This window comes from Chelonia mydas, chromosome 25 (assembly GCF_015237465.2).
Source record: "Chelonia mydas isolate rCheMyd1 chromosome 25, rCheMyd1.pri.v2, whole genome shotgun sequence".
In the NCBI taxonomy this organism is placed as follows: domain Eukaryota; kingdom Metazoa; phylum Chordata; order Testudines; family Cheloniidae; genus Chelonia; species Chelonia mydas.
Genome location: NC_057858.1, coordinates 341,264 through 366,526, shown reverse-complemented (window position 1 = coordinate 366,526; position 25,263 = coordinate 341,264). Strand labels below are relative to the sequence as shown.

The 25,263-nt window shown below is 44.2% G+C and overlaps 2 protein-coding genes and 1 long non-coding RNA gene across 9 annotated transcripts in view; 2 read left to right on the top strand and 1 right to left on the bottom strand.

Moving 5' to 3' along the window:
* LMNB2 (lamin B2) overlaps nucleotides 1-18,834 on the top strand; it is a 98,102-nt gene extending 79,268 nt beyond the window's left edge. For 2 of the 3 annotated variants that reach the window (XM_037886006.2, XM_043535951.1), the window contains 7 exons: nucleotides 1,951-2,076; nucleotides 2,793-3,013; nucleotides 3,481-3,778; nucleotides 4,357-4,464; nucleotides 5,209-5,328; nucleotides 7,094-7,192; nucleotides 11,297-18,834. In XM_037886006.2, the coding sequence (XP_037741934.1) occupies nucleotides 1,951-2,076; nucleotides 2,793-3,013; nucleotides 3,481-3,778; nucleotides 4,357-4,464; nucleotides 5,209-5,328; nucleotides 7,094-7,192; nucleotides 11,297-11,338 (1,014 nt within the window). In that variant the 3' untranslated portion in view covers nucleotides 11,339-18,834. Of the gene's footprint in view, nucleotides 1-1,950; nucleotides 2,077-2,792; nucleotides 3,014-3,480; nucleotides 3,779-4,356; nucleotides 4,516-5,208; nucleotides 5,336-7,093; nucleotides 7,193-11,296 lie in introns of those variants that run through there. The other variant, XM_037886007.2, reaches the window with a different exon arrangement.
* Nucleotides 1-19,384, bottom strand: part of LOC119564481 — a 66,458-nt gene extending 47,074 nt beyond the window's left edge. For 3 of the 5 annotated variants that reach the window (XR_005223384.2, XR_005223387.2, XR_005223385.2), the window contains exons 1-3: nucleotides 16,386-16,511; nucleotides 3,280-3,736; nucleotides 2,715-2,993 (exon numbers count right to left, since the gene is read on the bottom strand). This is a non-coding gene — a long non-coding RNA (uncharacterized LOC119564481). Of the gene's footprint in view, nucleotides 1-2,714; nucleotides 2,994-3,279; nucleotides 3,737-5,182; nucleotides 5,343-16,385; nucleotides 16,523-18,842 lie in introns of those variants that run through there. The other 2 variants (XR_005223383.2, XR_005223386.2) reach the window with 2 other exon arrangements.
* Nucleotides 19,385-22,010: 2,626 nt separating this feature from the next.
* TIMM13 (translocase of inner mitochondrial membrane 13) lies at nucleotides 22,011-25,190 on the top strand. The gene is made up of 3 exons (XM_037886008.2): nucleotides 22,011-22,293; nucleotides 22,997-23,065; nucleotides 24,904-25,190. The coding sequence occupies exons 1-3, from the start codon at nucleotides 22,036-22,038 to the stop codon at nucleotides 25,000-25,002; spliced, it is 426 nt and encodes a 141-aa protein (XP_037741936.2). The 5' UTR covers nucleotides 22,011-22,035; the 3' UTR covers nucleotides 25,003-25,190.
* Nucleotides 25,191-25,263: the final 73 nt, after the last annotated feature.

Genomic DNA, 25,263 nt, shown 5'->3' with positions numbered 1-25,263 from the left:
TTGATGATCACTTTAGATAAGCTGTTACCAGCAGGAGAGTGGGGTGGGAGGAAGTTTTGTTTCATGGTCTCTGTGTGTATATAATGTCTTCTGCAGTTTCCACGATATGCTATGCATCCGATGAAGTGAGCTGTAGCTCACGAAAGCTCATGCTCAAATAAACTGGTTAGTCTCTAAGGTGCCACAAGTACTCCTTTTCTTTTTACGAATACAGACTAACACGGCTGTTACTCTGAAACCTGTTTAAAACAGACATCCTAGCCTAGGTAAAAGTGATAAACAGGTCTGTCTTAGACAAAGAAATGTGGGTTAACCTAAGTTTACATATTAGCCACAAACAAAGCTATCAGGGAAACAAGCAGGGATTGTCTTAACCTGAACTTGAGAGAGAGAGAGAAGAGGGAATTAACATGGCTTCTGCACCCCAGAGGGACACTGGAGGCTGAATCTCCAGGAGGCTTTCCTAACTTAGAATAATGGCAATTCTTTCGGAATATAATTTACTCCTGAGGGAATTCTGCACCCAAAAAAAAAAAAAAATTATATCCACAGATACAGTATCCTGACACACCCACACCCATGGAACTTGAATCTAATTTCAGCAAAGCTGACTGGTTCCCCCTTTGGGTTTCTGGCAATCTGTTCACTGCTACACCTTTCAATTAAAGTGCCTTTTTTTGGCTGCTGTTACATTGGTCAGAAAAGTTGGGAAAATGCAAGTGCTAGTGTGTCAGAGCCTCCCTATATTGTCTTCTGTAGTAACAGTTTGCCTTTGTCCTCACCCAAAGTTTCTTTCTAAAGCGGTTTCCAGTTTTCACCTTAATTAAGCAATCTGATGACTGGTCTTCTTTCCAAAGCCTCATATGCATAAAGACAGGGAAAAGCTTCTCACTCTAGATGTTAGAAGAGCTTTGGCTTTTTACCTGAATCAGACTAAATCGTTTAGGTCTTCAGTACCACTGTTCATCACAATTGCAGACAGAATGAAAGCCTGTCCAGTGTCCACTCCAAGAATCTTTTCTTGGATATCCAGTTATATTCGGTTATGCTATCAGTTTGATAATGTGACGCCCCTGAGTAGAGCGTCAGCCTGTTCAGCAAGGTCTCAGGCAGCTTTTGCGGTTTTTCTGGCTCACGTGCCCATCTTGGACATTTGTAAGGCAGCAACCTCGTCATCATTCCGTACATTTGCCTCTCACTTTGCTACCTCTCAGCAATCCAGAGACAATTCCAGATTTGGATGAGTAATCAAATCCCTATTAAAGTAAACACTGAAACCACCTCCAGTTCGAACTGCTTGTGAGTCACCTACAGCGGAATGGACATGTGCAGTCACTCGAAGTAGAAACTGTTACTGGTTTTTTTGGTAACTTCACGATGTGTTGCACGTTTCTGTTTCCACTCTGTTTACTCCTTCTCTCTATTGGAATTGTTCTGGTAAGAAGAGACTGAGGGGGGTCAGGGCAGTTCCACCTTGTATACCTGCATGCAGTAGTGCAAGGCAGCAGAGGGCATTCAAGTCGCCCCAACAGGGACTGCCATGGGAAAAATTTCTGACAGCTGTGCAGTGGGTGTGCACACACCTACAGTGGAATGGAGATGTGCAACACATCTTGAAGAACGACAGCTACAGAAAAATAGGTGAGTAACCATTTCTTATTAATGGAATGGCTATAACGTGGTTGTACAGCTGACATTTAACTTTGCAGAAAGTTAATGAAAGCAGTTAATTTTAAATTTGACTTATTTGAAATTCTCTATTAAACTGTTGTTTCTAGATACAGACTGTATTTCTTAGCCAGTTTTGCAGTCATATTAAAATTGTGTGTGTGTAAAATGGAAAAGATGATGGACTTTCTGTTCTAGTAGCACAAGCAGGTTTAGCCAATGCAACCCTAAGCCTGTGAAGCCTAGTCTAATGTGAGTATCCTGTGCCAAACTCTCTTCCAGTTGGAGAATGCCAAAATGTCCTCTGACCAAAATGACAAAGCTGCCAGCGCTGCCCGGGAGGAGCTGAAGGAAGCTCGCATGAGGATAGAGTCTCTCAGCTACCAGCTTTCTGGCTTGCAAAAACAGGTGAAGGGACTACATTTCCGTACATCTAAAACTCTGTGAACGGTTGGTCAAATAAAACTTTAATTCCTTTCCCTTTGTTCACGCTCCATGAATGCTCTGGAGAATGAGTTGACTAGCAGGTATGTTTGTAGAAAACAGTACATTTTATACATATTTTTATGGAAGGTGAATTTTAAACTTGTAATTGTGAGTATTTGCACTGAAAATATTATTCTAAAGTTACTTATCAGACCATGTGACCTGTATCCCATTTTACACTAATTATTAAACTGCCATTATAGCCCCAATCCTACCAACTGTTCCTGGTACAGTAACCCCTGTTGCATATATTCCATCTCAAAACTCAACTTTTTCCCTACATTTCAGGGGATGAAAGGGGTTTCCCGAAAGATTAATTAGTCTGGATTTCAGTAGACAAGGGGCCTAGTGAATATCTAAGTTGCAGGAGCATACCCTGCCAAGAGTTCCCTAAAGCCCTGTTGCTTATGCCATTTAAAGCTAGAGTGAATAATACACTGCCCTTTCCCTGTGGGCTGGGCTAGATGGGGACCCATATGTCTGTTCTGCCTCTGGAAATGCATGGCTGTAATTGAATTCCTGAGTCTAGCTGCCTGGTTTTGTTTCCCCATTTGCAATACCTGTCATAGGGAAATCACGTATCCTCCTCTGTCTCCATACACATGCCAAGTTGATTTCTTGTTTTACTGTGACCATAGGCTAGTGTTGCAGAAGATCGCATTCGGGAACTGGAGGATATGATGGCTGGTGAGCAGGACAAGTTCAGGAAGATGCTAGATGCCAAGGAGAGGGAAATGATGGAAATGAGGGACCAGATGCAGCAGCAGCTTGCAGAATACCAGGAACTGCTTGATGTCAAATTAGCGCTGGACATGGAGATCAGTGCTTACCGAAAACTTCTGGAGGGTGAGGAAAAGAGGTAGGTATAGGTTTCACATGCTTCACACTCTGCACTGGTGGGAATTTTTCCCAGCTTTGACATTGTTTTGTCCTATTTGAACAGCAGTGCCCAAACTTTGCCTAATTGAGGGCCACGCTGGCCTCTTGGAACCTGGGGCCACTATATATATAATGCTCATAAAGTGAGGCAGTTGCAGCTGCTCTCATCTGAACACCTACCTATTCAAATGTTTAGAAATACTGTGGATGAACATGTGCTTGACATTCAGCTCCTTTTGTACTTACCTGCCAAAGGTTGCAGGGCTCTGTGTTTCTCCTGCTTCTGTCGTCATGCCTTAAAGCAGTTCATGTAAAAGCCTAGGGTATTGGTGTACTGTGGCATGTTATTGTATAGATTAATTCTCTCAAATAATCCCCTGGACTAGTCCTGAGAATCTAACTTCAGCCTTCTTCATCTGGTTAAAATGTCTGTCTGATTGCGTTAAGGTTGAAGCTCTCTCCAAGCCCGTCCTCCCGTGTTACGGTCTCCAAGGCTACCTCCAGCAGCAGTAGCACCAGCACTTCGGTTGTTCGCTCTTCCCGAGGCAAGAGAAAACGGGTTGAAGCAGAGGAACTTTCAGGCAGTGGTACAAGTGGAATTGGCACTGGGAGTAGTAGTGGTAGTACCAGCGGTAGCAGTAGTAGTTTCCAAATGTCCCAGCAAGCCTCAGCCACAGGAGGCATCAGCATAGAAGAGACAGACCTGGAGGGAAAATATGTTCAACTTAAGAACAACTCTGAGAAGGTGAGTATCAGCAGAACCTTTAGAAAGGCTGCAGTGAGCTAGCACCCAGATGTGACATGGCCTTTTGTAACCCAAACATACTGCTCCCCCGGAGAGAGATGATGGCCAGTCTCCCTTGGGCACTGCTCCTTCGAAGTGACAAAGTGGTACTTAAATGCTGATAGTATTGTTTCAGCACCAATACTGAGGTCAGCGCTATACAAGACACAGAAGAGGGAGATAGTTAGTTAGTGTTCCAGGAAGCTTACCATTTAGTAGCCTGATCCTGCAAACATGCCTCTAGGTAAGTTTACTCATTTGAGAGTCTCATTGACTCTCATGGGATTAGTGGATGAGTGAAGTTACTTGTGTTTTTGCAGGATTGGGCCTTAAATAAGAAGCTTGCAATCTAAACTATTCACTGGATTAAAAAAAAAAATACTCCCAGAATCTACGGTGCATGTGACCCAATAACAAGCCGTGGGAAAAGCTAGTGACTCTGTATCTGTAGCATTTTAATAAATACAAAGGCATTAGAGATGCCATCTGTCTGGCTCTGGATATCTGTTCCTAAATAAACTTTTATATCTTTCCATTAGGACCAGTCTCTGGGTAACTGGAGACTGAAGAGACAAATTGGAGATGCAGAAGAAATTGCTTATAAATTTACTCCAAAGTATGTCCTCAGGGCTGGGCAAACTGTTACAGTAAGTCACTGAAGAGACACTTTTGTTGCTGCTGTGGCACCTGGTATGAATGTGAGTGTTTAACTGGGCTTGATATAGGGCTTGCCCCTGCTCCCATTGAGCTCACTTGTTTGGCGTAAGATCAGGCTCCTAAAGAATACCATATGGGAATTGAATTTCTGCAGTACTAGCTCAATGGATTAAGAACTGTAGGGTTAGGCCTGGTATCTGGTATTTTATATGCATTTTTGTGTTCACCAAATGATCGTTACTAAATTAGATCTTTTGTCTGCAGTCTGCATTAAAAGTCCCTCCATAGGAAAGGAGCTGCTTTCCTTGTATTATTGCTTAAATATTTGCCATAGCAAGTGGGAACTTATAGCCTCTTAAAAGGTTAACGGGATGTGCATGCAGCTGTATTTTGTTTCTGGGCTCTATCATGATAGTAAATGCACTGAGTCCAGGAGGGCTAATTGCTGTATGTAGAAAAGAAATGACAACTGAACTATTAAACTCCATTTATTTTCTCTTCTCTGTAACTGTGGTTGCTGTTAACTTACAGCCTCTTAACGTTGTGTAGGGGAAAAAAACATTTTCCTGCAAATAGTATAGCTCTAGTTTCATCTACTTCACTGTCACTGGGAAATGAGAAGGAGCAAGTGGGGTGGCAAGAAAAGGGTAATGAGAAAAGGAAAAATATAGGGTTTTTTAAATATATAAAAATAAAAAGGGTACAAACATCTGCTTATAGAATTTCTTTCTTAGATCTGGGCTGCAGATGCAGGTGTGACTCATAGCCCCCCTTCTGTCCTTGTGTGGAAGAATCAGAGCAGCTGGGGCACTGGAGGAGACATCCGCACATATCTGGTGAACTCTGATGGAGAGGTAAGCTTTGTCTCCTGGAAAAAGATGTGGGCTGCATTACCTCCCAAACCCGTCTATGCATTTTTGACAAAATCGCAATTTCATTTGTCTGTAACGTTTAAGGGATAGGTTTCAGAGTAGCAGCTGTGTTAGTCTGTATCCGCAAAAAGAAAAGGAGTACTTGTGGCACATTCGAGACGAACAAATTTATTTGAGCATAAGCTTTTGTGAGCTACAACTCACTTCATCAGATGTATGCAGTGGAAAATACAGTGGAGAGATTTTATATACACAGAAAGAAAAGGAGTACTTGTGGCACCTTAGAGACTAACAAATTTATTTGAGCATACGCTTTCGTGAGCTACCGCTCACTTCGGCTGTAGCTCACCAAAGCTTATGCTCAAATAAATTTGTTAGTCTCTAAGGTGCCACAAGTACTCCTTTTCTTTTTGTTTAAAGGATAAACATCTATGAGCTCATCTGTAGTTTTAGGAAACATGCCATTCAACATACTGATCACTTTAGTTGATCTTTTTAGTGAACTGTTCTGGAGAGAGAGGATTTGAGTATATATTTCCAGTAGAGAAAGCAAATGTGCACTGCTCATTATTTCAACTGATGATACTTAGCATGTAAATAATAATAAATAGCATGTAAATCATAGCATGTAAATAATAATAATGCAAAAAAATAGAGATTTCTTCAGTGCTGCAACCATTTCAGGAGTTTCCACTGGGCACAGGTTCCTGAGTATTCTTCATTGTCCTGCATCATCCCACAACTGTTTTTGAAAACTGTCCCTGCAGAAGAATCTTGCAAGGGAGGATCATGCTTTTGCTGCTATTGGTAAACATGCATTGCTTCAACTGTCCAGTAGCCACAGCAAAATAAAACTGACCAGCATTGTATCAGTTTTCATGCCTTTCTTGCTGACAGTTCTGTGAAGGTACTGCAGGAACAGCAGCACAGGACACAGAGGTAGGAAAAGAGGTCACTGATATACACAGGGAAGGGAACTGGCTCAGTATTCAAATGGGACACATTTATTCAGTTAGTAGCTGAAGGATCCTCAAAAATAAAATAACCTCTCTCCACAACCTGAAATTTGTCAGTCCCTCCACTTGGAAATGTCTGTATCTAGGAAGATTTCCCCAGATATTCAGGTGTACCCCCAACATACAATTCCAATGTGCAACTGCTGAGAGGACCAACAGCTTCTTATTCCTAATCTTTGCTACAATAAATTAGGAAGGGTTCCTGAGTTTTAAAATAATCCTGGTAGTAGTTTAGTGAAGACAATAATTCCAAATAATTGGTACATGCAACTGACATAGAATATGAGTGGAAATTAGATAGGGGTTTCTCGGTGTTCAGTTTAGCTATGTAATAGATCAGAGAAATAAAGTAGATGTTAGCACATTCCGCAGTCTTTTATGACACAGTTCCCAGTTAGGCCCATTAGTAGGTTGTTTAAAAAGAGTAAACCCCACATGAGAGGTAGAAAGGCATCTTACCTGCTCCCTCTCAAACTTCTTGGAATAAGAGAAAATAGCTAAAGATAAGGATGATTGAAAACAAAAATTACATCACTACAGTTAGAGATGAGCAGAAATAAGGGAGGGCCTGTAGTTTGCAGAACTTTATTGGCTAGGATTTGGTTTCATAAAAACCCCAAACCAGGGTGATGGTTCAAATATGCGGCCAACTGCTTTGAATTCCCCAAAGTTTGGGTGAGAGGGGAAGAGTTAATGGCAAAGCAAACACCTGTGTCTGTCCCCTTGTCTAGGAAGTTGCAGTAAGAAGCATCACAAAATCAGTTGTGGTGCGGGAGAACGAGGAGGATGATGAAGCAGAGTTTGGAGAAGAGGATCTCTTTCACCAGCAGGTAATATGATGTGAACCATTTGTTTAAACTCAGGCTATCCTCCCACTTCTCCTCACTTGTGCCTGGTGAATTGGGTTAGATTCAAGCATGGAATGGTGTGTCTTCCAACAGCTTTTGCGAGCTGTGACCCTTCTGATCCCAGCTTTTGGAATAGGTTCCTGTAAACGATGTGCCCAAGAGAGCATTCTGCAATCCCTGCTCCTGAGCTCTTAACTTCAGGAACTGATGTATCCTGTTGGGCCCCATGAGATGCACTGTAGGCAGTGACTGCTGGCAGGTCAGGGTGCCATAGACTTTGGGACATAATCCTGGTGCTAATGGATTTGCAACAGCAGAGTGTTTCTGAGAGAAGCTGTGAGCAGAGCGATAAAAATCAATGATTTTAAAAAAAATGGATTTTTTTATTTAAATCAGATATTTTTGATAAAATGCTTTTTGAGTAAAAAACCAATCTAAAGATAGTTTTAATTAAGATACATTATAGCTCAAAGATATTTCATTATGGAATAGGGATTATAAATTCTAATTCTATAGTATGAGACAATATATTCATGTAATGTTTAAGAAAAGTTTTGTAAATGAGTTCCAATAGTTCATGGATTAGGGTCCCAATCTTATGAGGTTCCACAGACTTCTTTCTATCTACCCAATGGGACTCAGTGCTCAGTCTAGAAGATACCATCAGAGATGCTTAGTTTTGCAGTTCTCAAACTGTGGATTTGTGTCTCCAGAGGTAACATTTATATCAATTTGATTTAAATCATAAGAACATAAGAATGGCTATACTGGGTCAGACCAAAGGTCCATCCAGCCCCGTATCCTGTCTACTGACAGTGGCCAATGCCAGGTGCCCCAGAGGTAGTGAACCTAACAGGCAATGATCTAGTGATCTCTCTCCGGCCATCCATCTCCACCCTCTGACAGACAGAGGCTAGGGACACCATTCCTTACCCATCCTGGCTAATAGCCATTAATGGACTTAACCTCCATGAATTTATCCAGTTCTCTTTTAAACCCTGTTATAGTCCTAGCCTTCACAACCTCCTCAGGCAAGGAGTTCCACAGGTTGACTGCGCTGAGTGAAGAAGAACTTTATTTGTTTTAAACCTGCTACCCATTAATTTCATTTGGTGGCCCCTAGTTCTTACATTATGGGAACAAGTAAATAACTTTTCCTTATTCACTTTCTCCATACCACTCGTGATTTTATATACCTCTATCATATCCCCCCTTAGTCTCCTCTTTTCCAAGCTGAAAAGTCCTAGCCTCTTTAATCTCTCCTCATATGGGACTCGTTCCAAACCCCTAATCACTTTAGTTGCCCTTTTCTGAACCTTTTCTAATGCCAGTATCTTTTTTGAAATGAGGGGACCACATCTGTATGTAGTATTCAAGATGTGGGCGTACCATGGATTTATATAAGGGCAATAAAATCTTTTCCGTCTTAGTCTCTATCCCTTTTTTAATGATTCTTAACATCCCGTTTGGTTTTTTGACTGCCGCTGCACACTGCATGGACGTCTTCAGAGAACTATCTCCTGATTAGTTGTAGCTAAATTAGCCCGCATCATATTGTGTATATATATAGTTGGGGTTATTTTTTCCAATGTGCATTACTTTACATTTATCCACATTAAATTTCATTTGCCATTTTGTTGCCCAATCACTTAATTTTGTGAGATCTTTTTGAAGTTTTTCACAGTCTGCTTTGGTCTCAACTATCTTGAGCAGTTTAATATCGTCTGCAAACTTTTCCACCTCACTGTTTACCCCTTTCTCCAGATCACTTATGAATAAGTTGAATAGGATTGGTCCTAGGACTGACCCTTTGATCCCTGTCTTTTAACCAGTTCTCAATCCATGAAAGGATCTTCCCTCTTATCCCTTGACAACTTAATTTACATAAGAGCCATCAGTGAGGGACCTTGTCAAAGGCTTTCTGGAAATCTAAGTACACTATGTCCACTGGATCCCCCTTGTCCACATGTTTGTTGACCCCCTCAAAGAACTCTAATAGATTAGTAAGACATGATCTCCCTTTACAGAAACCATGTTGACTTTTGCGCAACAATTTATGCTCTTCTATGTGTCTGACAATTTTATTCTTTACTATTGTTTCAACTAATTTGCCCGGTATTGACATTAGACTGTAATTGTCAGGATCACCTCTAGAGCCCTTCTTAAATATTGGCGTTACATTAGCTATCTTCCAGTCATTGGGTATAGAAGCTGATTTAAAGGACAGGTTACAAACCATAGTTAATAGTTCCGCAATTTCACATTTGAGTTCTTTCAGAACTCTTGGGTGAATGCCATCTGGTCCCGGTGACATGTTACCGTTAAGTTTCTCAATTAATTCCAAAACTTCCTCTTGTGACAATTCCTCAGATTTGTCACCTACAAAGGATGGCTCAGGTTTGGGAATCTCCCTAACATCCTCAGCTGTGAAGACTGAAGCAAAGAATTCATTTAGATCTCCACAATGACTTTATCGTCTTTAAGTGCTCCTTTTGTATCTCGATCGTCGAGGGGCCCCACTGGTTGTTTAGCAGGCTTCCTGCTTCTGATGTACTTAAAAAACATTTTGTTATTACCTTTTGAGTTTTTGGCTAGCTGTTCTTCAAACTCCTCTTTGGCTTTTCTTATTAAATTTTTACATTTAATTTGGCTGTGTTTATGCTCCTTTCTGTTCTGTCCTTCCGATATATATCGGATCGCATTGATTGTCCTCACTCCACCAGGTTTCTGTGATGTCTGTTATATCAATATCCTCCTTTAACATGAGGCACTCTAGTTCACCCATCTTATTATTTAGACTTCTAGTATTTGTGTACAAGCACTTTAAAAACTTGTCACTGCTTATTTGTCTGCCCTTTTCTGAAGTGTCAGCTTCTTTATGTGAATATTTCTTGTCTGATCTGGCCCATACTTTATCCTCTTCCATCCCCTCCTCCTGACTAAAACCTAATCAAATCCACCCTGGCCGTGAGGGTTGGTGATAGCGTAAACTCCATAGAACAAAGAAACATCTTTATTGCCCTGTAGATTCCTATTGCTGCTCTTCGGCAGCTGGATGAAATAAGAGCTGGGAAATTGTGTGATCAGTGATTCCCACCAGCGTGTGCTGCCTTCCCTACTAGCAGGGGTAGCACTAATGTCTGTAGCATCCTTGCTCTAAAGAGATGGAAAATATTCTGAGAAATATGGCAGTTAATTACAGGGAAATGGATAGTCCTGTTCCCACTATGGCAGCTGGGCTTTGCTGGTGTGTTTTCCTGCAAGATACAAATGTTATGCATTACATAAACCTGGCTGACCTTGTTAATGTCACCTTAAAATTCCAAGGCTTTAGAATGAGCATGGGAGAATGAATGGCCAGCAGCTAATGGGGCTGACAGAAGAGAAAAATTTTGTGCATGTTATACTAGAGGGCACTTTCAGACTACTGTAAAATGTTGCCATATATTCAGATTTGATCAGTGGCCATTAGTAGCCTCTTTCACAATGAACTCAGCAGGCTGGGCCAGTGCAATTTTAAAATCAACTTCTGGACACTTCTTGGTTTCAAGGAGATTGAATTCAGAGAGTGGAAGAATCTGAAAACAAATGTACGGTGTTGTGTGTTTTGTATTCATAGAAGCATGGTGCCAGGATACAGCTCTGTGCCAGAAACCTGGTCGAGCTTCATTGGTGTGTGTTTGTGCATTATTAGACTGCATTTAGGGGAAGGATAATACAGTTCTAAAGATGGCTCAATATCATACTTCTTCCCTCTTCTCTGCCAGTGTGGGTTAATAGCAGGGAACTTTGCCAGCACTGCTTCTTGCCATACTCCCAACATGTTTAGTGATAGCCCCCACTGAGAGTCTATCTGGATTAGGAGAAAGATGCTTTTTAAACCAGTGTGATACCTGAGCCTAGGTTACAACATGACCAACTAACAAGTTTGTAAAGGTGTTAAACTGTCTGCACTAGGTGCCAAATGGTGTTTCAAGTCACGTTAGCTAACTTGAGTTATCTTTTGTACTAGTCAAGATAGGACATGAGGTGCTCGTGGCCTGCTATCATTCTACTGTGCACTAACTAATTTCTTTGTTCTCCTAGGGGGATCCCAGGACAACGTCTAGAGGATGTTCAGTGATGTGAAAAAAAACATTATTATTTGCTATTTTTTCCTTTCTTTCCTTTTATTTTTGCTATTTTTTTCCTCCAGAGCCACTGAAAACTATTTTTATATGTATCATCTGATTTCTTTAAAAGTTTACTCCTTGGTACATTTTTATAGAAAATTTTAATCAAGCAAAACTGCCAAGATTTTTAAACAGATTTCTTTATCCTCCCCCCTATCCACTATTGGAATATTGGATTATTTCCCCACCATTAAAACTTTTGTCATATATTCAAACCTGCAGCAGAATGAATTTCAAGCTAAAATGGGACAGGACTCCTTGAGTGTAGGGTAAATATTAGGGCTGTCGATTAATCACAGTTAACTCATGTGATTAACTAAAAAAAATTAATCGCGATTAATCGCACTGTTAAACAAAAGAGTACCAACTGTAATTTATGAAATATTTTTGGATGTTTTTTATGCATTTTCAAATATATTGATTTCTATAACAACACAGAATACAAAATATACAGTGCTCACTTTATATTATTGATTACAAATATTTGCACTGTAAAAATGAACAAAAGCAATAGTATTTTTCATTTCACCTCATACAAGTACTGTAGTGCAATCTCTTTGTTGTGAAAGTGTAACTTACAAATGCAAATTTTTTTGGTTACAAAACTGCACTCAAAAACAAAAAAATCTAAAACTTTAGAGCCTACAAGTCCACTCAGTCCTACTTCTTGTTCAGCCAATCGCTAAGACAAACAGGTTTGTTTACATTTGTGGGAGATATTGCTGTCTGCTTCTTATTTGCAGTGTCTCCCGAAAGTGAGAACAGACATTCGCATGACACTTTTGTAGTGGGCATTGCAAGGTATTTACATGCCAGATATGCTAAACATTTGTTTGCCCCTTCATGCTTCAGCTACCATTCCAGAAGACGTGCTTCCATGCTGATAATGCTCGTTAAACAAATAATACATTAATTAAATTTGTGACTGAACTCCTTGGGGGAGAATTGTATGTCTCTTGCTCTGTTTTCCCCACGTTCTGCCATATATTTCATGTTATAGCAGTCTTGGATGATGACCCAGTACATGTTGTTTTAAGAACACTTTTTCACAGCAGATTTGACAAAACACAAAGAAGGTACCAATGTGAGATTTCTAAAAATAGCTACAGCACTAGAGTCCAAGGTTTAAGAATCTGAAATACCATCCAGAATCTGAGAGGGATGAGGTGTGGAGCATGCTTTCAGAAGTCTTAAAAGAGCAACACTCTGATGCAGAAACTACAAAACCTGAACCACCAAAAAAGAAAATCCACCTTCTGCTGGTGGCATTTGACTCAGATGCTGAAAATGAACTTGCGTTGGTCTGCTCTGCTTTGGATCATTATCGAGCAGAACCCGTCATCAGCATGGAAGCTTGTCCTCTGGAATGGTGGTTAAAGCATGAAAGGACATATGAATCTTTAGTGCATTTGGCACGTAAATACCTTACAGTGGCATGTGAACGCCTGTTCTCACTTTCAGGTGACATTGTAAACAAGAAGTCGGCAGCATTATCTCCTGCAAATTGTAATCAAACTTGTTTGTCTGAGGAATTGGCTGAAGTAGGACTGAGTGGACTTGTAGGCTCGTTTTACATTGTTTTATTTTTGATTGCACTACAGTACTTGTATTAGGTGAATTGAAAAATACTGTTTCTTTTGTTTTTTACAGTGCAAATATTTGTAATAAAAATAAATACAAAATGAAGAGTGTACACTTTGTATTCTGTGTTGTAACTGAAATCAATATATTTGAAAATGTAGAAAACATCCAAAAATATTTAAATAAATGGTATTCTATTATTGTTAAACCATGCGATTAACCACAACTAATTTTTTTAATCGCTTGAAAGCCCTAGTAAATATGTCATTCTTTAACCTCAAACTGGTTTTTAAAGAACAGATTTAAGGCAGTGTGAACCTGTACAGGGCTTTCGGAGTGCTTCCCACAATACTGGAGTCATGTAAGAAAATGGTAATATCCTTTTGATATACCGAGTCTTGTATACACTTGGAAAACTATAACCCAGAATTTACCACAGATGCTTCTCCACTAGTGGAAGCAATGAAAGAAGCTGCAGTGTAGAAAGAGGAGGCAAGAATACCGTGGCATTTAAGCCTGTTCCAAGTAGGACTAGATAACGTGGTAGTAAAAACATCTGCACCCTGTCTGCATTATCACTCGGTCATTGTTAACACTGGTGGAAAATGATGGGTTCCAGTTATTCTAGGGCAGGCATAGTCTGAATGTAAGGCGGGACCAAAGCTGAAATTTTTCAGTTTTATTTATTGGGACTTTCAGTCATGATTGAGACCCTAATAAGTAGTGGCTGCAAGGCTGAAATTGTGATGTACAGTAGCTATGATGATATGAATCATGATCTAACGGATCTGAAATATTTGGCATTAAACAGAACTTTTGGTTTTAATATTTCAGATTTTAGATGTTAAATATTTTATTTTTGGCTATGATAAATATTTGATGGTTAAAAAGCAATCGTAAAAAAAATCACTGCTACATTCAGTTTATTAATAGTTCTGTTGTATGTAAAGAGACATTGTCAAATAGTTTAGGCAACAAAGTATTTGCAAAATGTCTTAGAAGTGTTTTCATGACACTTGCATTTACAAAAACAAAAGTGAGAAGTTTTTGGTTTGGGGGTAAGCAGTTTCTTGCATTGTTTGCAGCAGAAGGTTGTCCAGCCTGACTGAAATGCTTTAAGTAAACAAACACAAATAATGTAAGTATAATACATATTACAACAGAAGTAAGACATTACTAAAAAAAAAAATTATTTTATCTGGTAATGTCTCTTTAAGCTCAGGTTTCCTCTCCTGTGTTTTTACCAGAGGTAACTTTTGACTACCAGAAGCATTAGGATTCAAGTGGTAGTGAACCTCTATACACTATGAAGTATAATTGACTGCTCCAAAGACTATATTGACTGCAATGTAAGCAGACATTTTTTCCCAATAGTTGGTCATTTGGATCCTATTTGATGCCAGCATAGAACTCTTGTATTACGTGCACTCTTGAACTCTGATCTTGTTGTTCAAGTAGTTTAGATTCCTCACACAAGCTAGAAGGTTTGGATGTTTTCGGTGGCTTTTGGACATTATGTTCTCTGAACAATATTTAGACTGACAGATATAACTTAGAAGGCCAGGTTAGTGGCTTTAATTGATGGCTTTGTTGCAATGCAAGCAGGGTGGGAAAGAAACTGATTTTAAAAAAGGTTATGAACTTTTTCTCATTTAAAAAATGTCAGAGGTGCTAATTTTCTGCAGGTGTTCACAAAATGTTCACCTCAGTAAGGTGATTTAATTATCACAATTAAATACGAGTAAAAGTATTTAGAATTATATTTTAGTCCATTATCAACAGTTCATTGTGAAAAAGCAGTAAAAAGAAATGGATTTTTGGAATAATGTTTCTCTTTGTCCTTGTATTTGGTCATTTTTCTTATATTCCCACTCTGCTGAGTAGGTGGTTGAATATGTAGTAAATCATACCTATCGCTGTAAAATATATATAGCTGAAATTGTGTTTCTCAACCATACCACTACCAATTACCTTTTCTAAATTATTGTTATGCAAATGAATGCAATCAGAGTGAAACTGTTTTTGCAATATACCTTCTAGCCACTGGACTCTGTTTCCCTTTCCAACTCTGTTTTCATGATTTACCTTATATAGAAGATACTTGGTTGTTTTTTTGTTTTTGTTTTTTTTTTTAAGCTCTTTCTCTCTATATATATATTTTTTTTATGTTGGCCAGTATTCAGAGTGCTCATTCTGCTTTGTGGTAGACTTATTCTTTTAATATTTTAAATTATATAGAATAATATGTAGTTCATTGAAGAATCAGTTGGCTTTATTTAGTGAATTTCCTTGTAAAGTCTGGGCTAGAAGGGCAGCTTGTATCAGAAAAGACCTCATGTGATCTGAGCCATAGTTTTTGCAACACCTACTGAATATGAGACTATGCCTTGCTTTAGAGTCTGATGCTTGCAGATCTTTACTACTGACTGTAGTGCCCTTTACCCTGAACTGGCTCACAGAAGTCAGTGGGACTGGCCAAGGTAGTGAGCTCAACATCCCCTAGTAAGTGTCCACAGAATTGGGCCCTGAGTTTGGATTTGTTTCCTATGAAACTTCCTAGAAGCTTGTTCAAATGTCAGTGCTGGTACAGGGTTCAGAGTAGCAGCCGTGTTAGTCTGTATTCGCAAAAAGAAAAGGAGTACTTGTGGCACCTTAGAGACTACCCAATTTATTTGAGCATAAGCTTTCGTGAGCTACAGCTCACTTCATCCGATGCATTTATTTGAGCATAAGCTCACGAAAGCGTATGCTCAAATAAATTGGTTAGTCTCTAAGGTGCCACAAGTACTCCTTTTCTTAGTGCTGGTACAGATTAACTTATTTTGAGTTCTGCACATGCAAGGTTGAAGAGCTTGATGTTTTATGGCCTTTGTTAACTGTAATAATCCTGCCTGAAACTGACACACAAGCTTACACCATTAAGAAGGGCAAAAAAGGCTGCAACAGTGATTTCTGGATGTAAATTGCTTCTTTGCCATGCCATGTTTATGTAACATATGTGCTTAGGGATGGTGGTGATGTGGGACAGTATAAGACTAACCTCCTAAAAGCATCTTTGCTTTGGTGATTGTTACCTCTGCATTTTTCAGAAGGCTACTTAAAATGTAAGAAGCAATTCCTGATTGTAAAGTGCAAGACACAGTGTAAAACTGCTGTATTCTCCTTCTTGTTTGCATTAATGTGTCTATTCTGAAAACACCACCTTTCCCATTTATGTTTGACTTGCTGAACATTCAATCTGATTCTTCCATCAGATTAAAGTAGGCACTTCAAACTGGGAGCATTTTCTGCTATACCAGATCTAAAGCAGCACTGTTGGGTTTTGTGGGGTTTTTTGGGGTATTTATTTTTCTACTTTTTTTTGGCCAATCCCAGTAGTTAGTTAAAGCTTTGTGTTCAGACCAACTGTAGCTTCTCCCTACCTGGTCATCTTTTTCTGTTAGATCCTGCAGGTGAGCCATTCATGTTGTATGTGGAAGTTCATCAGAATTTCCATAGCAATAGACTAATATTACAAATGCAGGTTTCCTGAAGAAGGCAGATTTGGCCTGTGAAGGAGAATTGGCCAGTCTAATTATCACAAAATAATTATTTTGTTCTAGCTTTGCCAATATAACTCATTGGTGTGGACATTCTATTCATAGAATCATAGAATATCGGGGTTGGAAGGGACCTCAGGAGGTCGAGTCCAACCCCCTGCTCAAAGCAGGACCAATCCCCAACTAAATAATCCCAGCCAGGGCTTTGTTCTGGAAATTCTATTCTGGAATTCAAGTCATTTTATTCTAAATAGAGTGTCCACTTAAGGGAGTTACACCGGAATAGTTATAGCTGGTCAGTTTTCCCATGCAGGCAAGCCGTTATTCACTAATAGCAAAGGGAACAGCACCGAAGAGCTGTGTAAAAAGCATGCTATAAATGCCCCCTCTCCCAGGTTTGCATATTGTGAAGGTACTTGCAGCGGGGGAGGAGAGCAAATCCAGCCCCCTCCTGCATGGCATGGCCATAGAGGAATCTTAGCTCCTGGTGTGACAACATGCAGCAGGAGAGGCATGGCTGCACAGATCCTCCTGTCCCTCTCCTTCCTGACAATCTGCTTCAGGTCACACTTCAGATATTGTGCTGCAATAGCTTCTGGGAAATGACAGCTCTGCCCAGGCAATGGAACAGCCATGATTCCTCTCTCCCTGCACATGCCTAGTACCCAGTCTGGCTACCTGGGCTGGTACAGGACTCTGGATTTGCCCCTGGAAGCATAAAAGAGTTAGAAATGATTTGTAGGTCTTTGATCAGTATTGCTGTGCCAATGTCTGGGGGTTGGCCAGCATATAGCATGCATTCATAGTAAGAACCAAAAATAGTCTCAGGAAAGGGGGGAGAGAAAAGTCAGCTTCCCACAGCCTGAAATGTAGAGGCTAGGTTAGTTTGACTCCGCTGAATGTAATTGCTGTTGGTTACATTACAATGTGAACCAGAACGTACTGTGAAGGGAAATGAATTCAGTATACATGTTTTTTGTTGAGCAACAGGGCACACACAACCCACAGCATGTACCCAGAGGGGTTTAATGTTCTTTATACACTTTAAAATACTTGCTTTTTAAACACCCCATGTAAAAATCCTTAATCTGAAACCGGTTAGACATAGTGTAGGGGTCAGAAAGTGGCTCCTAGCAATTACTTTGCACCCTCATCCCATCTGAAAGATGAATCCTTCCTTTCGTAGTCCCCTGTATTAATAGGAGAAGGATAGATAGTACAAGTCGCAGTCTTTTAACAATATAATGCATGCCCTGTAGCCACTTACCTCACTTTCTCAGTCTTAAGCCATTTGATAATTATTCTTTCTATATCTAGTTTTGAAAAGCTAACCTCTGAACAGAAGGCATGTCCATATTGGACACTGGCCTTTACCATCACTGTTGGGCCCAATTCCAAACCCCTAAGTTGGAAGGAAACAGCCTTATAGGGACCAGTGAGTGGAAGGATGGTTGGTGATTGCATTTCAAAGCATTGCATTAGCTGAATGTGGAGACAAATTGTTAGATTTTTTTTTTTTTTTTTTTTTTACTGTCAAACTTAAAATGGTCTGGGAAACACAATTTCTATTTGCCCTTAAATATGCTTAGCTTTAAAATAATTTAAAGGTGATTTTTATATAAGCCCATATTTACATTCAATTATTATTTGTAAACATAATGCCTTTCTTGAAATGCTAACGTCTAGAGGAAAAAAAAGATGCTTACTTTTGAGAGAATTAGTTCAAAGAAGCACAATGCACTGTATTGACTTTGGGTATAGTAAAAGAAAAATGTCTTCTATTGAATTTCGAAGAATTTATAGTCATGAGTTCATGTAGATTTGATGTAGTCTACATGATGTAGTCTGCTGGGTCGGACAGACATTCTGCTGTTTTTCAGATACCCAGATTGTTACACTAATATTGCAAGCAATAAGCTATTTTAAACAAAGTTTAAGCCAAGAGGCTTTACATTTGGACAAAATGATACTGTCTTGTTTGAACTCTATTTTCGTAACAGTGATGAATTGTAATTTTTTACCAAAGCCTTTTCAGTAGCTCCAGGTCTAGGCCACTGCTCACCTTGATTGACATTTCCTTGGGAAAGTTGCTGCAAAAGAGCTCTTTGATAATGGCTTATTGATTTTTTAAATCTGCTAATTGAAGAAGAGAGAAATAGAAAATGATGGTGTGGAGCATATGAAAACTACACAAAGATCTAGACTTTATCATTTCACAATTTTTTGATTTAAGAATATGCATGCCAAATGTCTCTTTCCATGATTTGTAATATACATTTTCTGACTGGAAACTTTTTTGTACAACACACTCCAATAAATGTTTTGAATTTTATCTCTTACCTTCTTTTGTTTAAAACAAACCCCATGCAAAGGCTGCCTTGTGTGTCATAACTGGGTGTTATCCTCACGTAAACAAACAGTGAAGAGAGGATATCAGTGCAATATGTTATCCTCTACGGTGTGGTGCAGGGATAAATGAGCCCTTTTCTACTCTGGCATCTGGCTTCCATTTTCTTTTACTTTGAGTAAATTTAGCACTTATGAAGTGGCATTATAACCCTGATAGCTGTATTCTGCTAAGGAAAGCAAAGGAAGAGCCTGGGCAATAGTAGAAGTGCAAACTTCCACCTCCCTTTCCCTCATTTCAGGAAATCCTGACCCCACTGGATTTTGTGCAGTGTCTCCACCCTGTTCTGGAGGGATTGTTTCTATTGGCTTCCTGTGATGACCAAAAAGGGGGGAATCATTGGCAGCTCATGTTTTAATTAGGGCTGTCAAACTATTAAAAAAATTCATTGTGAGATTTTTTTTAAAAGTGATAATCAATTTTAATTGCACTGTTAATAATAGAATACCATTTATTTAAATATTTTTGGATGTTTTCTACATTTTGAAAAGTGCTGTGTGAATGCCTTTTCTCACTTTCAAGTGACATTGTAAATAAGCGAGCAGCATTATCTCCCTTAAATGTAAACAAACTTGTTTGTTCTAGAGATTGGCTGAACAAAAGGTAGGACTGAGTGGACTTGCAGGCTCTAAAGTTTTACATTGTTTTGTTTTTAAGTGCAGTTATGTAACAAAAAAATCTTCATTTGTAAGTTGCACTACAGTACTGGTATGAGGTGAATTGAAAAATACCATTTCCTTTGATTACATATATTTGCACTATAAAAAAATAATCAAAAGTAATAATATAAAGTGAACACTGTACATTTTCATAGAATATCAGGGTTGGAAGGGACCTCAGGTGGTCATCTAGTCCAACCCCCTTCTCAAAGCAGGACCAATCCCCACTTTTTGCCCCAGATCCCTAAATGGCCCCCTCAAGGATTGAGCTCTCAACCCTGGGTTTAGCAGGCCAATGCTCAAACCATTGAGCTATCCCTCCCTTCCTTCCTTCCATGCTTTGTATTCTGTGTTGTAATTGAAATCAATATATTTGAAAATGTAGATAAACATGCAAAAATGATAATAAATTTAAATTGGTATTCTATTAACAGTGCAATTAAAACTGGAATTAATTGTAATTTTTAAAAATCAAATTAATTTGTTTTGAGTTAATTGCTTGAATTAAATGCAGTTAATTGACAGCCCTAGTTCTAATGCAGCCTTTGGTCACTACCAACCTGAGTTAGATTTCCAGCCGGTGATTGAGACCACCCGAGCCAGCTGGTTTTACACATTGGTTTACAGTTCTATTGGCTGCTTTCTCTACTCAATGTCACTATTGTTTACTGGCAGTGTGGGCCCTTTAGAGGACCTCTGCCTGTACAATTAGCCCAGCTTTTCTCACCATTACCATTTACTATTTATAGTAAACACTTAGTACTTGGCACCCCCAAAGCATTTTATGAGCATTACCTGATCAACTATTCTTCCTCCGGGAGTTAGAAAAATCTCTCTCATTTATAAGTGGGAAGACTGACAAATCACAACTCCTATCTGAATTAGTGTAGTTTCTGTTCAGAGCAACATTTCCTAGTTGTTGGATCATGGGACATGGGAGACCTGGGTCTATTCTCAGCTCTGCCGCTGGCCTGCAAGATATTTTTTCTGTGCCTCAGTTTCCCATGTGCCTCAGTTTCCCATCTGTAAAATGGGGATGATGACAAAACTGGGCTACTTTGTTCCCTGTCTCAAATCTTTGACACAGGTGGGATGCTCCCCTAGCCTGATCTGGAGGACAGGAGACAACAGTTTTAGTGCCTTTCATCTCCCTAGGGTTGCTAATCCTCCAGGATTGTCCTGGATAGGGTTGCAACTTTTTACTTGCACAAAATTGAACACCCTTTCCCCACCTCTGAGGCCCCACCCCCACTCGCTCCATACCCCCTCCCTCTGTTACTCACTTTCCACACCCTCACACACTTGCTTGTTTTCAGCAGGCTGGCTCAGGGGTTTGGTGTGTGGGAGGGGCTGAGGGCTCTGGCTGGAGGTGGGGGTTCTGGGGTGGGGCCAGAAATGAGGAGTTCAGGATGTTGGAGGGGGGCTCTAGGCTAGGGGGTGGAGCTAGCGGATTCAGATTATGGGCGGGGGCTCTGGGCTGAGACAGAGGGTTGGAGTGTGTGAGGCAGTACAGGCTCTGGGCTGGGGGTGTGGGTTCAGGGTGGGGCCAGAAATGAGGGGTTCAAGATGTGGGAGGGGGCTCTGGGCTGGGGCAGGAGGGTGGAGTGGGAGTGAGGGCTCCGGTGTGGGGCTGGGGCTCAGGATGCAGAAGGGCTGGGGCAGGGGGTTGGAGTGTGTGGGGGGGGTTAGGACTCTGCCGGAGGGTGAAGACTGGCTGAGGCTGAAGGGTTTGGGGTGCAGGAGGGGGCTTTGGGCTGGGGCAGGAGGCTGGCGTGGGGGGGGGGGGGTGAGGACTGGCTGAGGCTGAAGTGTTTGGGGTGCAGGAGGGGGCTCCGGGTTGGGGGGTCAGAGGAGGATCGGGTGGGGCAGAGATGCAGACTCAGGGTGGTACTTATCCCAAGCTGCTCCCCAAATCAGTGGCATATCCCCCACCCCCCCGACTCCTACACTGAGGGGCAACCAGGTGGGTCTGCGCTGCCCTGTCTGCAGAGGCTGTTCCCATGGGAGCCGCAGAGTTGGGGCGGGGCCCATGCCGCTGCTGCCGGGAGCCCTGCGGACGCAGAGCAGGCAGCGCCCTGCCTAGCCCTGCAGCGCGGCTGACAAGAAGACGCCATGGACCCACAGGACTAGAAGGGACCTGCAGAGGTCATCTGGCCCCGCCCCGCCTCATGGCGGCCTGAGCATTACGCGTTACGTCCCCCGATGAACCCTCCAAATCGCCCCCTCCCCCCGCTCCCGCCGGGGCGGCGCCCCGAACCCCCGGCTGGGAGCGCGGAGCCGCCTCTCGCCGCCCTTTGCTACTGGCGGCGCCTGCCCGCTTCGCCGTCCGGCGGGGCGACCCTGGGGCTGCCAGGGGGCGCTGTGGCGCGGGGACTGAGGGGCGCCGGCCCCGCGCCCGGCGAAGTTCTCGGGGTCGCGCGACCTCTGGCCCGCCGAGCACAGCGTAGGCCACGCCCTCTGTCCCGTGATGCCTCGGGCGGCAGCCGTAGCGCGGTGCATGCTGGGAGTTGTAGGCCCGGCGGCCTGCTCGTCCCGTGGTGCCCGGCGCGGGCTCTTCAGTTCCGGGCGGGCGCGGCGGGCAGGCCGCGGTGCGGGGATGGAGGGCGGGTTCGGCTCCGAGTTCGGGGCCTCGGGGGGCGGCGCGGGGGGGAAGCTGGACCCGGGGCTCATCATGGAGCAGGTGAAGGTGCAGATCGCCGTGGCCAACGCGCAGGAGCTGCTGCAGGTGGGGCGGAGCCGGGCCGGGCGGCGGGCTGAGGGGCTGGGCTGGGGCCAGGCTCGGGCGCTCTGGGGGGCGGGGTTGGGGCGGTGGGCTGGGGCGCGGGGCCGGGCTGGGCGCTCTGGGGGGCCGGGCTGAGGTGCGGGGCTGGGGCTCTCTGGGGGGCGGGGCTGGGGGGGCGGCGGGCTGAGGGGTTGGGCTGGGGCGCCCTGGGGGGCGGGGCTGGGGTGGTGTGCTGGGGGGTGGTGCTCGGGCAGTGGGCTGGGGAGCCCTGGGGGGAGGGGCCGGGCTGGGGCGCCCTGGGGGGCGGGGCTGGGGCGGTGGGCTGGGAGCTCGAGCGCCCTGGGGGGAGGGGCCGGGCTGGGGCGCCCTGGGGGGGCGGGGCTGGGGTGGTGTGTTGGGGGGTGGTGCTCGGGCAGTGGGCTGGGGAGCCCTGGGGGGAGGGGCCGGGCTGGGGCGGTGGGCTGGGAGCTCGAGCGCCCTGGGGGGAGGGGCCGGGCTGGGGCGCCCTGGGGGGCGGGGCTGGGGTGGTGTGCTGGGGGGTGGTGCTCGGGCAGTGGGCTGGGGAGCCCTGGGGGGAGGGGCCGGGCTGGGGCGCCCTGGGGGTTGGGCTCGAGCGGTGGGCTGGGGGCCGGGGCGGGGCTCGGGCGCGCCGGGAGCCGCGGGCCGGGGCTGGGGCCCGGGCTCTGACGCTCTCCGCTCTCCCCAGAGGATGACCGACAAGTGTTTCCGGAAGTGCATCGGGAAGCCGGGGAGCTCGCTGGATAACTCGGAGCAGGTGAGGGGCCGCGCCCCGGGGCTGGTTCCCCGCACTCAGGCCGCATCGGGCTGAGACCCTCCCACCTCACCAGGCCACAGAGCCCGAGCTCCAGCCCGAGCCTGAACATCCGCGCCTTCCAGCCCCGCAGCCTGGGCCCCGTGCGCCTGAGCCGGTGGCGGGGCTCTCGGTGCCCTGTGGACGTGCTCAGAGGCCCCGCGCTGCCTGCGCGCGTCCCCCAAGGCTGCCTGAAGGCCCAGCTCGGTGGGAACGTGGCCGCTGTGCCCTGGAGCCTGCGGTTCTCCGCTGCACGGGCGCAGCCCCCAGGAGATGCCTGCCCAGCCCTTGCTGGGCGCCAGGCCTGGCCATGCCTGCAGCTGCACGGCTCGCTAGGTCACACCCTCACTGTGATAAAACTGCGGCCCACCTCACTTCAGCGGGGGAAGTGTCTAATTTAAACATGCCAGCAAGCACTGGGATGGTGTAATCCAGTGGTTTTCAAACTTTTTTCTGGCGACCCAGTGGAGCTGGGGGTTTGCAGTGTGAGAGGGGCTCAGGGCTGGGGCATAGGATTGGGATGCAGGGGTGAGGGCTGTGGGGTTGGGCTGGGTCAGGGCTGGGGGTGCAGGCTCTGGGGTGGAGCTGGGGATGAGGGGTGCAGGAAGGTGCTCTGGGTTTTTGCGGGAGTGGGGCTCAGGTCTGGGGCAGGGGATTTGGGGCACAGGTTTATCTTGGGTGGCTCCTGGTCAGCGGCGGTCCTGAGGCAGGCTTCCTGACTGTCCTGGCACCACAGAACGTGCTGTGTCCTGGAAGCAGCTAGCAGTAGGTCCGGCTCCTAAGCGGAGGCGTGCAAGTGGCGCCGCGGGGCTCTCGTCTGCAAGCACTGTGTCTCCGTCTCCCCACCCCACCCCCCCGCTCCCATTGGTCAGTTCCTGGCAGTGCGTGAGGGGATGCGAGGGCAGCGCACGGAACCCCATGGCCACCCAGCTAGGAGCCAGACCTGCTGCTGGCCGCTTCCAGGGCACAGTGCGGTGTCAGAACAGGTAGGGACTAGTCTCCCTTAGCCGGGCAGCACTGCTGACCAGACTTTTAACAGCCTAGTCGGCGGGGCTGACCAGAGCCACCGTGACCCAGTGCCTTACATTCCATGACCCAGTATTGGGTTGCAACCCACAGTTTGAAAACCACTGGTGTAATGCCACGTGTCTCATAAGAACAGAAGAGCCTTCATACTGGGTCAGACCAAAGGTCCATCAAGCCCAATATCCTGGCTTCCAACAGTGGCCAATGCCAGGTGCCCTAGAGGCAATGAACAGAACAGTTAATCATCAAGTGATCCCATCCCCTGCTGCCCATTCCCAGCTGCTGGCAAACAGAAGTCTCTGTAGCGTGCCTGGGGGAGGGGGAACTGCTGATCTTTGCAGTGTTGCCCAGAGTGGATTCTCAGAGTTGGACTGCTTTGTGCCATCTCCCTGAGGCTCTCAAAGCACTTTACAAGGTGAATATTCTCATCTGTATGATGGGAAAAGCTGCTGAGAAAGGAAATGATTTCTCCAAGGTTACTTGGAGAGAGGGAAGGCCAGGGACTCCCTGTAACCTGCTTTAGCCAGCTGCCCTGGCACTTGCAATGTTCTGTTGCCTGAGCTTTGTGCTTGCTTTGGTGTGGCAGATAGTGCACTGGATCTGGCCTCTGTTCCTAGCTCTGTCACTTGCCTGCTCGGCGACCTTGGGCAAGTCATCTACTCTGTGCATGACTCAGATTCCCCATCTCTAACTTGGGGATAATGAGCCCTGCCCTCCTTGCTAAAGCGCTTTGGGTCTGGGGTGAAGAGTGAAAAAGCATTATTATTCTATTTCAGAAGTGTATTGCTATGTGTATGGACCGGTACATGGACGCCTGGAACACAGTCTCACGAGCATACAACTCCCGGCTGCAGAGGGAGAGAGCCAACATGTGACCGGCTTCCAGCAGCCCTGACAACATGCTTCAGTACTGCCCCCTGCTCTGGGAGAGTGACTTGATTCCTGGACTAGCCAGAGTGGCCCCGTGAGAATGAAAGGAAAGGTGGTGGGAGTGAAATCCCTGTGATTTGGTAAATTTGGCATTTTCATCATGGTAGAGCAATAAAGCCACGTATGGAGCCTCTCCCCGTTATTAGCCTGCATGAGCTCAGTGTCTGAATAGTGCAGAATGCAGGCTCAAAGCAGGGAGGGGTGAT

Coding starts and splice junctions, on each gene's coding strand:
- TIMM13 (XM_037886008.2), top strand. CDS start 22,036: ATGCCTCGGGCGGCAGCCGTAGCGCGGTGCATGCTGGGAGTTGTAGGC. Junction 22,294..22,996: donor ACGCGCAGGAGCTGCTGCAG/GTGGGGCGGAGC, acceptor CGCTCTCCCCAG/AGGATGACCGACAAGTGTTT. Junction 23,066..24,903: donor CGCTGGATAACTCGGAGCAG/GTGAGGGGCCGC, acceptor ATTCTATTTCAG/AAGTGTATTGCTATGTGTAT.